The sequence below is a fragment of the Vigna radiata genome, chromosome 10, assembly GCF_000741045.1.
Source record: "Vigna radiata var. radiata cultivar VC1973A chromosome 10, Vradiata_ver6, whole genome shotgun sequence".
Lineage (NCBI taxonomy): Eukaryota > Viridiplantae > Streptophyta > Magnoliopsida > Fabales > Fabaceae > Vigna > Vigna radiata.
Genome location: NC_028360.1, coordinates 13,143,244 through 13,160,574, shown reverse-complemented (window position 1 = coordinate 13,160,574; position 17,331 = coordinate 13,143,244). Strand labels below are relative to the sequence as shown.

General features: G+C 31.6%; 3 protein-coding genes across 3 annotated transcripts; all 3 read left to right on the top strand.

Annotated features, from left to right (window-relative positions):
• The first annotated feature begins 174 nt into the window (after positions 1-174).
• Positions 175-1,212, top strand: LOC106774853 (berberine bridge enzyme-like 8). Its single transcript, XM_014661883.2, has one exon. It carries the CDS (start codon positions 175-177, stop codon positions 1,210-1,212), a length of 1,038 nt encoding a protein of 345 aa, XP_014517369.2.
• A 3,578-nt stretch (positions 1,213-4,790) lies between these two features.
• LOC106774852 (berberine bridge enzyme-like 8) lies at positions 4,791-6,930 on the top strand. The gene has a single exon (XM_014661882.2). It carries the CDS (start codon positions 4,921-4,923, stop codon positions 6,643-6,645), a length of 1,725 nt encoding a protein of 574 aa, XP_014517368.2. The 5' UTR covers positions 4,791-4,920; the 3' UTR covers positions 6,646-6,930.
• Positions 6,931-13,263: 6,333 nt separating this feature from the next.
• On the top strand, positions 13,264-17,309 carry LOC106776167 (alpha-glucosidase). The gene is made up of 5 exons (XM_014663523.2): positions 13,264-13,584; positions 13,723-14,432; positions 14,936-15,166; positions 15,284-15,930; positions 16,129-17,309. The coding sequence occupies exons 1-5, from the start codon at positions 13,304-13,306 to the stop codon at positions 17,026-17,028; spliced, it is 2,769 nt and encodes a 922-aa protein (XP_014519009.1). The 5' UTR covers positions 13,264-13,303; the 3' UTR covers positions 17,029-17,309.
• Positions 17,310-17,331: the final 22 nt, after the last annotated feature.

The following is a 17,331-nucleotide window of genomic DNA, read 5'->3' as shown; positions in this document are numbered from 1 at the left end:
CGAACAATTGAAGTTGATATAGACAACGAGACCGCTTGGGTGCAAGCTGGTGCAACGCTTGGTGAAGTTTATTACAGAATTGGTGAGAAGAGTAAAATTCATGGTTTTCCAGCAGGGGTTTGTCCCACTGTTGGAGTGGGAGGCCACATAAGTGGTGGTGGCTATGGTAATATGATGAGAAAATACGGTCTCTCAGTGGATAATGTTGTTGATGCAAATATAGTTGATGTTGAAGGTAGATTGCTTGACAGAAAATCTATGGGTGAAGATCTCTTTTGGGCCATCACAGGTGGTGGGGGAGCTAGCTTTGGTGTAGTACTTGCCTATAAAATAAAGCTAGTTCGTGTTCCTGAAACAGTCAGTGTTTTCAGAGTTCGGAGAACCTTGGAGCAAAATGCCACTGATATAGTTTATAACTGGCAGCATGTTGCACCAACTATCGACAACAACCTTTTTCTTAGACTTACCTTGAATGTTGTAAACAGTACACAAAATGGAACAAAGACTATAAGAGCAACATTCGTAGCTTTATTTCTTGGTGACTCCAGCAGCCTTGTTTCTCTCTTGAATGAGAAGTTCCCTCAATTGGGTTTGAAGCAATCTGACTGCATCGAAACAAGTTGGCTTCGTTCGGTGTTGTTTTGGACAAACATTAACATTTCAACACCTGTTGAGATTTTGCTTGATAGACAACCACGATCACCTGTAAACTACTTGAAAAGAAAATCTGACTATGTGCAGAAAGCAATTTCTAAAGAGTGTTTTGAAGGGATTTGGAAGAAGATGATTGAGTTGGAGAATGTAGCATTTCAATTCAATCCTTATGGTGGAAAAATGGCTGAAATTCCATCAACAGCAACTCCTTTCCCTCATCGAGCAGGTAACCTATGGAAGGTTCAATACCAAACAAATTGGAATGAAGCAGGGAAAGAGGTAACAGATCATTTCATAAACTTGACAAGAATACTTCACAAGTACATGACTCCTTTTGTTTCAAAAAATCCAAGAGGGGCTTTCTTCAATTATAGGGACATTGATTTAGGAATTAACCACAATGGTGAGAACAACTATGTAGAAGGAAAAGTTTATGGAGTAAAGTATTTCAAGGATAACTTCCAGAGGTTGGTTCAAATAAAGACAAAGATTGATCCTCATAACTTCTTTAGGAACGAACAGAGCATCCCTGTACTACCAAATCCTATGGAAAAATAATTAGTGGAGACCACATTTAAATTAATAACATAAGCAGATTTTTCAATTATGAAAAATATATTTCAAGATCTGAAAATACATTTTAAACTATATAATTCAAAATATATTTTTAAATTATATAATCTATAATAAGTTTTTGAATATTAGATTATAAACTACAAAATGTATTCTGAGATTTGTGATAATCTCTCATAGTTTAATGGTCTTTGTTTCATAATGTGGTATAATTCTTTCAACACATTTATTTAAGCCTACATCCACAAAATGTACTATGAGATTTTTTATTATTTCTCATAGTTTAACTGTCTCTGTTTCATAATTTAATTGCCTTTATTATTAACATTATGGGTGGGATAATAACTTTTAACACATTTATTTAAGCCTACCTTGATTTGTTTTTTTTTTCTATCAATAGTGACATTGATTTGCTAATTTTCAACTATTAAAAATGTTTGAAGAGAATAAGAAAGTGTTAGGATTGTAATTGTTTGTTGATTACTTCTATTCCATTATCATCTTTAAACTATATTAATTTGATCTCAATTTTATAACTTTCCAACAATTAAAAAGATGAAGAAAGTATTACAAAAATCACTCTAATGTTTCAATGACAATGTTTTTAATTAAGGATGACAATACTACATATAGATAAGATTATAATCTCTTTTTAAAATAGTGCATGTTTCTTCTAAGTTATTATTCATTCATATTTATTTAAAATAATTATTCATTTGCATTTATTCTTTAATTCATTTAAAAATAGTTCCATGATTTGTGTCAAGTTTATCTAAAAATAGTTTCTTTATTCTAAGTTTTCTCTCTTGTTTCAATCCATCTCAAAATCATTTTTATTTTGAATATATTATACTTTAAATTATAAATTATAAATTATAAAATTATGAATATTACTTATTTAGAAAAATAGATTTATAAAAATAATTATTTTTACTAATCTAATTAAATAAAAATAAATATTAAATTTTTCATGTGAATCATAGACTAGTATACAAATTCATAAACAAACATTATGCGAGACAAATCAGTCTGATTCATTTTTTTCTGACCAAATACCACTGGACCAAAACAAAATGGACGAACCTATATTTTCATTCCTATGTTTAATCCAAAGTAACAACACTGTTATTTAGAAGAATATATGATTTTTATATCAAAAACATTTATTTCATAAAATTGTATATTTTTATGAAAAAAACCTTGTTTCAAACTTTTATCACTTATATAGAAAAATACAATGGTATAAATATGATAGAAACAAACAAAAATACATTAAATAATGAAAAAGTGACACATACTTGTGTTTATTTGATACATGTTATAAAAGTAAAATGATTATAAAAAGAAATAAATTTTTATACTTTTTTAAAATAAATTAAAAAAAAAGTATAAAAAGGGTTAAATATGTTTTTAGTCCCTCAACTATTAAAGCGATTTTGTTTTTCGTCCTTCTTTCAAACTTTGGTACACTTTGATCTTTGTCCTTAAAGAAATTGTAATATTTCGTCCTCCAAAACTAATACCGTTAAAAAAAAATAGACTGAGCTGGCTAATGGTGTGTTACGTGATTTTCTCTTTTTCTGAAACTGAGTCAACTCTTTTTCTACCTCGCCATCTTCACCAACACGAACCTCCTCCATCGTGCCAACGTCTAACATCTCTGCATCCACTGTAGCCTTGCCACTGCCACTATTTCAAGAGAGTTCATTGTAGCTTTCCATGTTTGTTTCTCCAGCATTAACTGTTGTGTTGTCCCTATTTTGGTTATTGCTTCCTGAAACACTTCTATTGATACAGATAAAGTTGTTTTTTATAGGCTGGAAAGTGGATGTTTGGTACAATGCCGACCAATGTCGGCCAACGCAATCCCATGACTGCTCCTCTTGCGTAACCACCAACAATCACTAAGAACCAAAAGTCACTGTTAGCTTACTTATAACTGCAGATTTAGGATACCGTTACCACGAAGCTACCAACGCCGGCGAATGACGGCTGCAGATTGAAGAAGGAGAAGCTGACCATTGAAAAAAAATCCAACATGGCAAACATTAAAAATGAAAGATGTCATCACACGTGGCCAAACGTTAGTCACCTCTACCGATTTTTAATGCTGTTAGTTTTGGGGGACAAAATATTATAGTTTTCTTAAGGAGAAGAATCAAAGTGTACTAAAATTTGAAAGAGAGACAAAAAATAAAATAGCTTAATAGTTGAAGGACTAAAAACATTTAACCCTATAGAAAATTGTGTGCTATATTATAATTTTTCATGTGTTTGTGATGCAAAGGGTGTGTCGTGTGTTCTAACCACAACACAAGTTTTTTACATCAACTCCTCCATGATAATGACAATGAAGTTTTTACTTTTGGTTAGGTTCCACATTATGGTAGAAACAACAAACCTAGGACCACATGTAGTTGTACCCATGTACCATAATGAACCAGAAACTCACTCCAGCCAATTCATCTATCTATCTTGCAAAAGAATATTCTCCATTTTATACTTTCATCTGTCTTTTCTATAGCAAAATTCTATTAAATTTTTAAATTTTAAGGATAGTTTTTACACCAATAATTAAATCAAGCAATGCATGTGTACAATAAAGTTCATATATACCTTTTCTTACACGTCTTTATGTAAATAATTTACTTAAAAATTTGTTTTCTGCTCTTTGCTTTGCCTCATGTTTTTAGTAATTAGATATTTTTCCATTTAATTTTGTGAACTCGTTCTTTTAATCTCCTCTACCTATTTTTCTTGCTCAATTGCAAAATGTGTCTCTGATTTCTCTTTTAAATTTTTATTCTAATTGTGATTCTGCATTTATGCTAATGTAGGTTATTATATATATATATATATATATATATATATATATATATATATATATATATATATATATAATGAGTTTATTTTATTTTATTTTAACTCAAGTCGCTAATAACGGAGAAAAAGGAAAACAATTAGATAGGATTATAAAATAGAAAAAATTTACTTTGACACGGCTTGGAAAAAATACATTCATGTAACACTATTTTTAATAATATAATAATGTAATTATGCTTTTAAATTAAAAAATAATATAATTATAATTATAATATTATTATTTAAGTGTGTTTTGTCCTTTTTTTTTTTTTCAAAGTATTACCGCTCAATAAAATATATATTTTATTAATTTTTTACTCTCTTTTAATTTTTCCAATAAAAAATTAAACCAAATTTCATAAATAAAACAAACCTCGTGCCGTGACGCTTTCTTTTTTATGTGTTTGATTTAAAATTTTATAAAACTAATATTACTTTGGCAGAATTCATATGGGAAAATTTACTCTTTTTTTTTAAGTCATTTTATAATTTATTTATTTTAACAATAAAACCATATCATTTTCAAAATATCATATGTTTTTAAAATTTTATGAGTTATCCAAAACCTGTTTTATTCTTCGTGAATTCTTTTTTCTAAGAAAATCACTTCTTTCATAATCAATCATTTTGGTTATAATTAAGTCAGGGAGAGTACACATTTCAGAGCATCGTCATTCATGTCACGACATGCTACATGCTATGTGACATCGCTTTCGATAAACAAATGTATCAGTTTCTCGCTGTGTTTGTATGTACCATTTAAGCATATTTGTGAAGACGGAATTACAACCCGCAATTCCTTTCTTCATGGTTGAAGGGTTCTAGCTTTCTATGTTCATGTCTGTTGCCAACGTAGTAGTCTCAACCTCTAAAATGAAACTGCTTTCTTCTAGAACACTACTTGCAATTGTTCTCTGGCTTTCTCTTCTTTGTTCATATTTTGCTCCAAATTCAGCTGACAACACTTTTGTTCACTGCCTTGTGAATCAATCTGAGTCATCTCACCCCATATCTTCAGCTATTTTCTCACAGAACAGTTCTTCATTCTCTTCGGTTTTGCAAGCTTACATCAGAAACCTTCGTTTCAACACCTCCACAACCCCTAAGCCATTCCTCATTGTCACCCCATTTGATGTTTCCCATGTCAAAGCAGCAGTTATTTGTGCTAAAAAACACAACTTGTTGATGAAAATTCGCAGTGGTGGCCATGACTATGAAGGGGTGTCTTACGTGTCTTCACAGCCATTCTTCCTCCTTGACATGTTCAATCTCCGATCTATCGAGATTGACGTTGAATCTGAGAGCGCCTGGGTCCAAGCTGGTGCAACGCTTGGCGAAGTTTATTATAGAATTGCTGAGAAGAGTAAAACTCATGGTTTCCCAGCAGGGGTTTGTCCCACTGTTGGAGTGGGTGGTCATATTAGCGGTGGTGGTTATGGAAATCTCATGAGAAAATATGGCACTGCAGTGGACAATGTTGTTGACGCACAAATAGTGGATGCTCAAGGTAGATTCCTTGATAGAAGAACCATGGGTGAAGATCTCTTCTGGGCTGTTAAAGGTGGTGGTGGAGGTAGCTTTGGTGTGATACTTGCCTACAAAATAAAACTAGTTCGAATTCCTGAGAAGGTAACTGTTTTCAAAGTAGGCAAAACCTTGGAGCAAAATGCCACCAACATAGTTTACAATTGGCAGCATGCTGCTCCTAGCATTGACAATAACCTTTTCATTAGGCTCATCTTGGAGGTGGTAAACGGTGCAGAAGTTGGAACAAAGACTGTGAGAGCTACCTTCATAGCCCTCTTCCTTGGTGACTCCAAAAGCCTTGTTTCTGTCATGAAGGACAAGTTTCCTCAATTGGGTTTGAAGCAATCAGATTGCATGGAAACAAGCTGGCTTCAATCTGTGATGTTTTGGGACAACATAGACATTGCAACCCCAGTTGAGATTTTGCTTGAGAGACAATCTCAGTCTTTGAAGTACCTGAAAAGGAAATCTGACTATGTGAAGAAGCCAATTTCCAAGGAGGGTTGGGAGGGGATTTGGAAGAAGATGATTGAGTTGGAAAAATCAGTGATGTTTTTCAATCCTTATGGTGGAAGAATGGCTGAGATTCCATCAACAGAAACTCCTCTCCCTCACCGAGCTGGTAACCTATGGAAGATCCAATACCAAGCAAATTGGTTTGAGGCAGGGGAAGAGGTAGCACAACACAACATAAACCTGCTAAGAGAACTTTACAAATACATGACACCCTTTGTCTCCCAAAACCCAAGACAAGCTTTCATGTGTTACAAGGACTTGGATTTGGGCATCAATCACCACGGTTTTCTTGGCTACCTTAAAGGAAGAGTTTATGGAGTTCAATATTTCCACGATAACTTCAAAAGATTGGTTGAAATAAAGAGCAAGGTTGATCCTACCAATTTCTTCAGAACTGAACAAAGCATCCCGGTACTTAGCTATATGGAATTCAGAAGATTGATTACTGGAAAATCTATACTTTCAGTTTTGTTCGGCTTGTTTGCAATACATTGGATTCGTAACCTCAAGTAACACATGCACCCACCAGATTTCACTTGTAATTGTTTACTTTATGTATATATTTTATCTTCTGAACAATAATGTGGTATCAGTGAAGAACTTGAACTCAATCTTGAAAAACTTGTTATTGGAAGTAATACTAAGAGGATTGTTCATGTTTTACTGAAGCCGCTGCTGATGTTTACTAGGAGTGTGGTGAAAGAGAATATGCTTCATTAGGTTGAAAATGATATTGTTGATAATGTTTTTACCATAAATAAAGTCTGTTGTTAGCCAGCTGTTATCATAAATTTAAGGTTGTGTAAGATTGACATGCCTATATTCTAAAATTATCTTATTTCTACCTTCAATAGCCTTAACAATAGACCCAGTCAACATACTTTGAACCTCAATTTCCTAACTATATTCTTCCACTCAGTTTATTATTCATGTTAAAAATTGATGTGCTTAAGTAAAGGAGTTGAATTACAATTACGAATACTTTTATTTTATTTATGAATCTCGATAAATATATTAGGAATATATTTAAACTAATAAATTCGCATGAGACAATAAAAGAAAGTGACAAAAACATCTCACACGTGTTAGTTAGACTGATGAGCAAAAAAGGAAAGAAAGGACAGTATATTTAAGTGGATAATGATATTTAGACAACATTTTTTTTACAACATTTGAACATTGATTACATGTCAACATGTGGTTGGTCAAAAATTACTCCATAATCAATAATAATAATCATAAACATTATTATGAAGTAATTTTTTACCAATCACAGATTAACACATGATGAATATTGAAATGTTATAAAAAAAATGTCATCTTAATGTCATTATCCTATTTCAGTGGTATCCTGTTATGCAAGTCCTGTAATTATTGCGGATGCAGACACTGTAATGTTCAGGCTCCTATCAATAATTCAGCAATTTAACAGATATAATAAATTAAAGTTAATATTGTTTTTACTTTTAATAAATTTTTACACATATTTTATGTTTATTAATTTATTTTTTAATCTTTTTATAAAAAAATTTCATGGCCAAAATACTCCTGAGAATTATATTTTTTATATATTTTAATTAGTTTGAACAGACATCAGTATATTTATTTTAAATTTTTAATTTATTTTTACATAAAATATAATTTTTTAATTAGATTAATATAAAAAATTAAAATTTTAATTGCTTACACAAACTCAATATGACTTATTAAAAAAATTTAAATTGAATTTAATATAAAAATACATAAATATAATTCAACCCAATATTCTTTATACTAAATTAAACAATAAGAAAATTCAAATCCAATATAAGTCATCCCAATAAATACCCATACCCATCAAGCACATAGATACTTTTGGCATTTTCGTTTGCATTGTTCTTCATTATTAGAAATTAGAAGAAAGGAAGTGTTTGTTAAGAGGAAATGTTGCAGGTGCATTTACAGCAGCTGTTGTTCTCGTCAGGAGTTTGGTACGCATTAACTTAAGGCCAGTCACATCCTTTTTGTAGGTAGCACATATTTGATTACATAGTAACTAGTAGAAAGTTGATAGAAATTAGAATAAATATATATTTATATTTAATTTACACAGTAAAATTTATTTAACATATATTACAAGAGTAAAATAATTATAAAATAATAAGTTTTACGTTTTAAAAAAAGATAAAGATAATATTAAATTAATATAAAAAAATAATAAGTATCAAAGTATTATTTTTCTGTTTATCTATTTTAATATATTAACAGCAACTAGATATCTTATGTGACTTATTACTTACTCTCAATGTTCATGTACTTTTCTTCTTCCTTTACGCCTTTCCTGTTTAAGTATAAAATAGAAAGAAGTTAAAAAGGTATCATTTGAATGATTCGTCACTTAAATGATATGACAAATTATAGGGACCACTGTAATAGGAAGTTACAAAACTATGGAGAATGAACTGAAAACAATTGTCCACCAAGGAAATATTGAAGATTATAAAACAAAAATTTGCAAAATAAAAATATTTCTTTTTAATAGAAAAGATATTATAAACTATGTTTAAATTCTACAAATTTATAACCAATATATTATTAAAGCTATATATATTTGAAAAAATGTTTGCACATGTATTATTTTTTTTGTTAAATATTATTTAATGAGTTAAAATTTAAAATTTATATTATTTTATTAGATAAGTAGTTGATTCAAAACAAAATCTAAAATATTTTTGGAATTTGTTCACATTATTCTCTTTATAAATTTTATTTTTCGTTAAGAACTATAGATTGTCATGAATGTTTCAAATTTTCAAATATGTTCATTATCAGTGTATTCGCAAAAGCAAGTAACTTTAAATTTGAAAAATATTGAAAATGATTAATCTCATGAAGTGGTTTATAATAAAGTTCTTAATAAACAACACTAATAGTATATGTAATTAAATTACTGAAACAAAATTTTTTACAAAAACAGGAATATCAAATTAAGTTTTTATACTAAACCCTGATTTTTCAAATTAATTTAATTTATTTAAGTAACATCTGAATATGTAACTTTTTTCTTAATAAAGTTATGATCAGTAACCACGATAAATAAAACCATTTTATCATGATTTGTAGTAAACAAATATAATTTTAGGGGTTTCTTGCAAGATTAAAAGGTAATATAGGAAAACAGAACATTCTAGTAACTATTGTGTTGAGATTTTTTCCTCTTTTTTAGTCAAGCTTTTTCGTTTCATGTTCTGTTAAATATTACAAAATTCTAATTAATATTTGTTGTTGTGCATATAAATATTTAATTTAAGGTTTTATGATTTTGTATACTATTATAATATTTTATATGTTATTTAAGACTATTTTATTTAAAATGCTACCATGATATAATAATACATTATATGCATATTAAAAAATTGAAGACACACATATTCTACATTTTCATATGTGGTTAAATTAGTACAATGTATTAATTAAATTAATCTAACTATTGCATAACTTCATATAGGAACAACTATGTCAACAGTATTTGGTGGAGTTTCTCATAATTTTGGGGACTTTGTCAATTTTCTTTTTTATATATTTATGATAATATAAAAAGTAAATTATGACTTGATTGTGATAAAAATGAAATAAACTAACATCTACCAAGAAAACAAAAATAAAACAGAACTGCTCTAAGAGGTGAAAAGAAAGGCTTGATATGCTTATCACTGAAAACAAATAGGAACAGCGGTAACTTAGCTGTATTGCAAGCTGTTCTGCAGATAAAGCACAGCAGCTATCCTGCAAGTGGTGCTACAGACCAAGAATTTATCAGTTCTTTTGGATTATCATAATATAACCAACATTATTCGAATGAATTTAATGGATATTGAATAAGTGGAAATGTATATGATGTTTTAATCATTTAAGAAGAATAAATATTATAATGAAGATAAATATAAGAATAAATATAAAGTTAAGAAGAATAAATATTAGAATGAAGATAAATATAAGAATAAATATAAAGTTTATCAACGACAACTTATGAATTATTGTGAGAAATTTAAAATAAAATTGTCATTATTGTTTGAATTTATTTTAATTTCTATATAGAATTTACATATTAACTAATTAAGTATTTATAAGTATAGATAATGTATAATCCTTATATTTGAGTATGACATGAGAATTTGTATATTGATCCTAATGGTTTTACTAATTAAATAATTATTTTGCTATCACTTTTTTCAAGTGCAATGCACTACAAATTATGTATGATGGTAAGGGAAATTGTCACTCTTAATAATATTACAGAATAAGAAGATAATCACAGTTAAAATAACAAGGATTATTTATTTTTAAGTTGAATGAGTTGTGAAATAAAAATGTTATGTTTACTTTTACCACATGTTAAATTTATTTCAAAATAAAATTATGCAACACAAATAATACGATGATTGATTGAATTGTTTGTTGATTGAATGTTTGAAACTGAAAAGTGGAGATCGAATGGTCGAGAGTATGAAACCGAATAGCAGAAACCAAGTGGCAGAAGCCAAATGATCAAACTGAAATGTCAAGATTGAAAAGTTAACAAAATTAAGGTCGTATGATTAACTGAATAGTTGAGACCGAATGGTTGAGGTCAAATAGTTGATCTAATGGTTTAGGCTAAATGATCAACTAAGATGTCAATACTAAAAAGTCAATTGAGAAATTGAGGCTGGGAGGTTGAGACCCATGGTTACCCATGGTTTAGGCTAAATGATTGAGGTTGAGTGGCTGGACTGAAATGTCAAGACGAAAAAGTTGAAGAAAAATTGAGACCGAGAGGTTTATGTCAAATGATTAACTAAATGATTGAGGCCTAATGGCTAACCAAATTGTTGATATGTTGCTCGCTGGCGTTTTTCACTACCATATTTCTTGTCATGTTCCTTATGGTTATCATGAGATTAAAAGAAATTCTATCTTAATTCCACCATAAACGTCAAAATATTTGAAATATTTCGAATGTAAGATCAATCCATTTTTTTTTTAAAGATTGTCCAATGTTCCTTACTCAAAACTATTTTCTATTTGTCTTCAGCAATCAATGAGTGCTTCTTAAATATTCTTCCAGACTAAAATTAGTTTGATGTGAAAGTTATGGTAATAAATGTATAATTAATGTTGTAATAACTATATCTTAAACTTTTATTTATAATTAGTGTTATGTATTTTTATTTTTTTTGACATAGATCAATCATACTTTAATTATATTAATTGATTGATTTGTAATTATTGTTTATTATTAAGTGTAAATGTGAATTTTAATTTTGAATGAGTTGATATTGCTAGGTAGTCTATTGACTCACCAATCGATTACGACAATCGGCCCGGATTAATTGGTCCGTCAGTCATGTGTATGTTAATCAGTAGTATAGCATTTTCGTTGGAGACAGGTTTTTTTTTTTTTTTTTTTTCCAAACAGAAAAAGAACATCAACGTGCTGGGGTTTTAATAGGAATGTAGAGTTTACCAAAAGCAAGGCCCAAAACCTTTTAGGAATCAAGAGTTACAACATATTTCAGAGACGTAGGTATTTTAATTTGGATGGTCCAATATCTAAGGTCTATAACTTTTTGGTAAGGAATTACTAATACTTTACTTATTTAGATATGATAGGATAAAATATAATAATTATTATAAACTATTATAATTTTTTTTTTTGTGTGTCGATGTAATATGATAGTGTGATTTTATTACTATCCCAATATCTATTTTTTATCACACGAAAGGGGAGTTAAATTTAAGAAAATATCATAAGATTTGTGTCCTTTTCTCCAGGTATAGTTTACCTTAAATCATATTTAAAAGAATAACAGATCGAAATCAAACAATTATTATGAGTTTATAAAACTCAAATTCAATGTATAAAGTAACTATCAATAGATTAGTTTGGTTAGATAAGATTGAATCTAAATGTGTATCAATAAATTAAATCGTTTCAAATGATCAGATTTGTTAGGTAATTCGGATCCTATAAAATGAATATTCTTAGTTCTAACTTCTAAATATACGTACTTATGAGAATGACAAAGCTAAATAGTAAATAAACCATTGTATTAAATATTTAATATATTTTTGCGTTACTAAATTCTTTTTTTCTGATCTTAAAAATGACATATTATTATTTTAAATAATTATTCTATCATCATCAATTCACTGCTTTTTTTTTTAAATCTTATATGTCTGAAATAATTTCGAAGAGTCTTTTAAGGCTAAATTCAGTCAATTTCGGAGAATTAAAAATTATTCCAACATTAATAAGCTGTCAAAAATAAAATAAATCAAAATTATGGTATTTCAACTCTTCCATTCTCCAAGTTGATACGATTTTTTAAAAATATACTAAAATAACAATTTTCCAAGAAAATTACACAACATGCCAAAAAATGTTTATTTGCACTGAGAATAATTGACATTAGATTTGGACCAAACACATAAGTAAATAATGTTTAAATATGATCTAAATATCATTATTCTTACTTTTAAATACACCATGAAAACCAAAATTTGTTTGATATCAAATAGAATTCTAGAATATCTAATTATTAGGAGTATTGAAAAAAAAAAAAGAATCTATAATTGGTAATTGGTAGATAGAAAAATTTAAAAAGGTGGGGACAAAAGATACAAGTCATGGACCAAAGCAATCACCAATAGTAATCAAACGATGCACGCAATTTCAAACTTTCGACAATTGGCCTAAAGCAAAGCAAGTGGTAGCAAAGTTGGAATGAAACACAAAACGACACAATTTCTTCATCCTTCATCATTGCTTCATCGTTCAGATATGAAGTCAAGGACTTTCGATTTTCGAAGGTGATGATAATATTTTTTTCATAGAAAAGAGTGACAAGAGGAAGCAACCATCCAACGATACAATACAAATGCATGATGAAAGGAGAAGAAGAATATAAGAAAACAATATCCAATCTGTTTTTTTTAATGTTGTTTTAGTTACAAAAAAGTGTAACATGATATCCCTACATATTTAATAAATAAATTGGTAAATGTAAACTTAATCATTGGTGGATATGTTTATTAAAAAAACACGTGGGAAAACTTGGTAGTTGGTTCCAAGAAGCCTAGAAGTAATGATCCCCTACGTACAGTTCCACCAATCACCCTTCCTTTCTTTCTTTGTCTCCAACACGAGCCAATGTACATAATGAATCTATATGCTATCGTTTTCTATCTCTTCAACTCTCAGACTATGGCTACACCATGGAACACTCAACTCACACCCACTCTCTTTACTGTTTGTGTTTTTCTCATCTTCTCCTGCGCTTCACCGTCAGAAGAAAAACCAGTTGGCTATGGCTACACCATCTCAACTGCTAACAATTATCCCATAACCAACTCTTTGATTGCAAACCTTAACCTTATCAAATCCTCCTCTGTTTTCGGACCCGACATACCACACCTCTCCCTCTCTGCTAGGTAACAACAACAACTGCTGCTGATTAATTAGCCTCATTCAATGTTGTTCATCTACTCATCTACATGTTTGGTACCCTTAATTTGTCATATTTTTCTATTATCTATGTAGATAAGTAACTGTTTTTTTCTGAAATGCAGTTTTGAGAACAAGGATAGGTTGAGAGTGAGAATCACTGACTCTAATCATCAAAGATGGGAAATTCCACAGCATGTCATTCCCAGAGCTTCCTCTTCTCAGTATCACCCTCTTCGCTTCCTCAATAGCGAACAAGGTTTCCAACACTCTCTCACTCTTACACATCCAGACTCAGACCTTGTTTTCACTCTCCACGACACCACCCCATTTGGCTTCACTCTCTCTCGCAAATCCTCCAACGATGTTCTCTTTGATACCGCACCAGACCCTTCCAACCCTCAGACTTTTCTTGTCTTCAAAGACCAGTACTTGCAGCTCTCCTCCTCGCTCCCGCCACAAAGAGCCTCTCTTTACGGCCTNGGGGAACACACCAAGAGCTCCTTCAAGCTCCGACCCAACCAGACCCTTACACTGTGGAATGCAGATATTGCAAGCGCCAACCCGGACGTCAACCTTTATGGCTCTCANCCTTTTTACTTGGACGTGAGATCACCCTCCCCAGATGGAAGAGTGAAGGCTGGCACCTCACATGGGGTGTTGCTGCTCAACAGCAATGGAATGGATATTGTGTATGGCGGTGATCGCATTACTTATAAGGCCACTGGTGGGGTTTTTGATCTCTATTTCTTCGCTGGATCCTCCCCAGAGCTGGTGTTGGAACAGTACACTGAACTCATTGGCAGGCCTGCTCCAATGCCTTATTGGTCCTTTGGTAAGTCACAATACACCTAATACTTAACTTCAAGTTTTAAATTGTAGCCACAATCGTAGCAGTTTCCTTCCAATTTTTATATTACTGAAAGTTACAGACAAATGCGATTGAGGATGTCAAATAAAATCCTAAATATTGCGGTCAAAATTTCAGTGCCGACGGTTTTTTAAAGCTTTTGAGACTTTGATTACATTATTTTTAACTGCGGTTATAGTAAAATAAAGAAAGAGGAATATTGAAGTGGCAAAGCTTTGAAAATTGAAACTTGAAAGGAGATGAAATTTTCTCTACGGTTCTATACTGTATCATTAACACAATGCTCTATATCATTCTTTTTGTTTTGATAACGATGAATCTTGTTACTCTGTTTCCTCCAAGAACAGACGCGTGATTCATTGTCTCGTTGAATTAAAAATTTATCGGTGCATCCTGTGAACTTTATGATTGTACCTATGGATATCTACTTCCCTTGTTAACCCACATCAGTAATATCTCTTGTGAAGGTTTTCATCAGTGTCGATATGGCTACAAGAATGTAAGTGATCTCCAGGGTGTGGTTGCTAACTATGCAAAAGCAGCTATACCCCTTGAAGTAATGTGGACAGATATTGATTATATGGATGCATATAAAGATTTTACATTTGATCCCATCAACTTTCCGCTGGAGAAGATGAGAAGTTTTGTTGACACTCTTCACAAAAATGGTCAGAAATACGTACTTATCTTGGATCCAGGTACATAGTTTTGACACCATAGAAATTCTGTCAAATCTCTAAAACTATACTCTGCTCTTAGTGTTTGATGATGCATCATTACATATTTCATTAATTTGAGGCAGATTTTGGAAACAGGTATCAGTGTAAATGAGACATATGAAACCTATATTAGAGGTTTGAAGGCTGATATCTACATAAAGAGAAATGGAAGTAACTATCTTGGTAAAGTTTGGCCTGGAGAAGTTTATTACCCCGATTTCCTAAACCCTGGAAGCCAAGCATTTTGGGGTGGGGAAATCAAATTATTTAGGGATCAGCTGCCTTTTGATGGTCTCTGGATTGACATGAATGAGTTATCTAATTTCATCACTTCTCCCTCCATTCCGTCTTCTAGTCTTGATAACCCTCCCTATAAAATTAACAATGTTGGAGACCAACGACCCATTAATGACAGAACAGTCCCAGCAACATCTTTGCACTATGGTAATGTCACTGAGTACAATGCCCACAATTTGTATGGACTACTAGAATCCAAAGTTACTAACAAGGCATTAGTGGATATAACTGGTAAAAGGCCATTCATCCTAACTAGATCAACTTTTGTGAGTTCTGGTAAGTATGCTGCACATTGGACAGGAGATAATGCTGCTACATGGAACGATTTGGCATATTCAATTCCATCGATATTAAATTCTGGAATCTTTGGAATTCCAATGGTTGGAGCAGATATCTGTGGTTTTGGTGGAAATACAACTGAAGAACTTTGCCGGCGCTGGATCCAGGTAAAATTGTCCCTCAGATGCAGTAGTATGGAGTAATATTTTTATACTGTGAAATGTTGTTGTGTTCATAGCTTTCCTAGCCTAAAGATAAAATTAGTCACTTTTGAAAACCCATTGCTTTGTTGGAAATGCATGCAGAAACGAACTATGAAATGTCATGGCATACATATCTAACAAGTCTTGTTTTTCGAACTGTAGTTGGGGGCTTTTTACCCCTTTGCCAGAGATCATTCGGAACTAAACTCCATCAGACAAGAGCTTTACATTTGGGAATCAGTTGCAGCATCAGCTAGGAAAGTGCTTGGACTTCGNTACCGTCTTCTCCCTTATTTCTACACACTAATGTATGAAGCACATACAAAAGGGATACCCATTGCACGGCCTCTTTTCTTTTCATTCCCCGAGGATGTCACAACGTATGAAATAAGCTCTCAGTTTCTATTAGGCAAAGGGGTTCTGGTATCACCTGTACTACAATCTGGGGCAACCACTGTTGATGCATACTTTCCTAAAGGAACCTGGTTTGACCTCTTTGATGTCTCAAATTCAGTGATTGCAGAATCAGGCAAGTATGTGACTCTTGATGCTCCACCTGATCACATAAATGTGCATGTTGGGGAAGGTAATGTTTTGGCCTTGCAAGGAGAAGCATTGACGACTGATGCTGCCCGGAAAACTGCATTTGAACTTGTGGTAGTTATCAGTGGCAGTGGAAATAGTTATGGTGAAGTGTATTTGGATGATGGGGAAGCATTAGACGTAGCAGGGGTGAAATATGAGTGGACATTGGTAAGCTTTTACGGGGCTATACAGAACAATAGCGTTGTTATTACATCTAAGGTGACTAATGGAAGATTTGCTCTGGACCAAAGGTGGATCATAGACAAGATAACTTTCTTGGGGATACCCAAGCATCAGAAATTCAATAGAATGGATTTGTCAGAGAAAGAGTTGAATATTGTGAATAGAACAAGTTCAATGACTAATGCAGTTATGAAATCACATTTTGATACCTCCTCTGAGTTTGTGAGTGTACAAGTTTCTAAATTGTCACTTCTTATTGGAGAGGAATTCAAGCTGGTGGTAGAAATCAAGTAGAAGGGTACCTTTTAAGATAGCGAATTCCCACCGAGAATTTGTGCTTTCTTTATGGTTGCATCTCTGAGGCCTTTTTTCTTACCAGTGGCATGGTTACTGTTAAAGATTTGATTTTCTCAGGTCACAGCCCCAACATCCATAAAATGTAAATTTTTGTGTTACAAATAAATGTTACAGAATAGTGTGAACATGGTTATGAAGCTCAAGCATGATCACATCTTCCTGTCAATAATAGAAATGAGTATTATCTAGTAATGGTAATTGCTCACAATTTAGTTGCATGCAGGCTAGCAATGCACTATT

Bases quoted from the DNA above. Each gene is read 5' to 3' on its own strand.
- LOC106774853 (XM_014661883.2), top strand. From the start codon at position 175: ATGAGAAAATACGGTCTCTCAGTGGATAATGTTGTTGATGCAAATATA.
- LOC106774852 (XM_014661882.2), top strand. From the start codon at position 4,921: ATGTTCATGTCTGTTGCCAACGTAGTAGTCTCAACCTCTAAAATGAAA.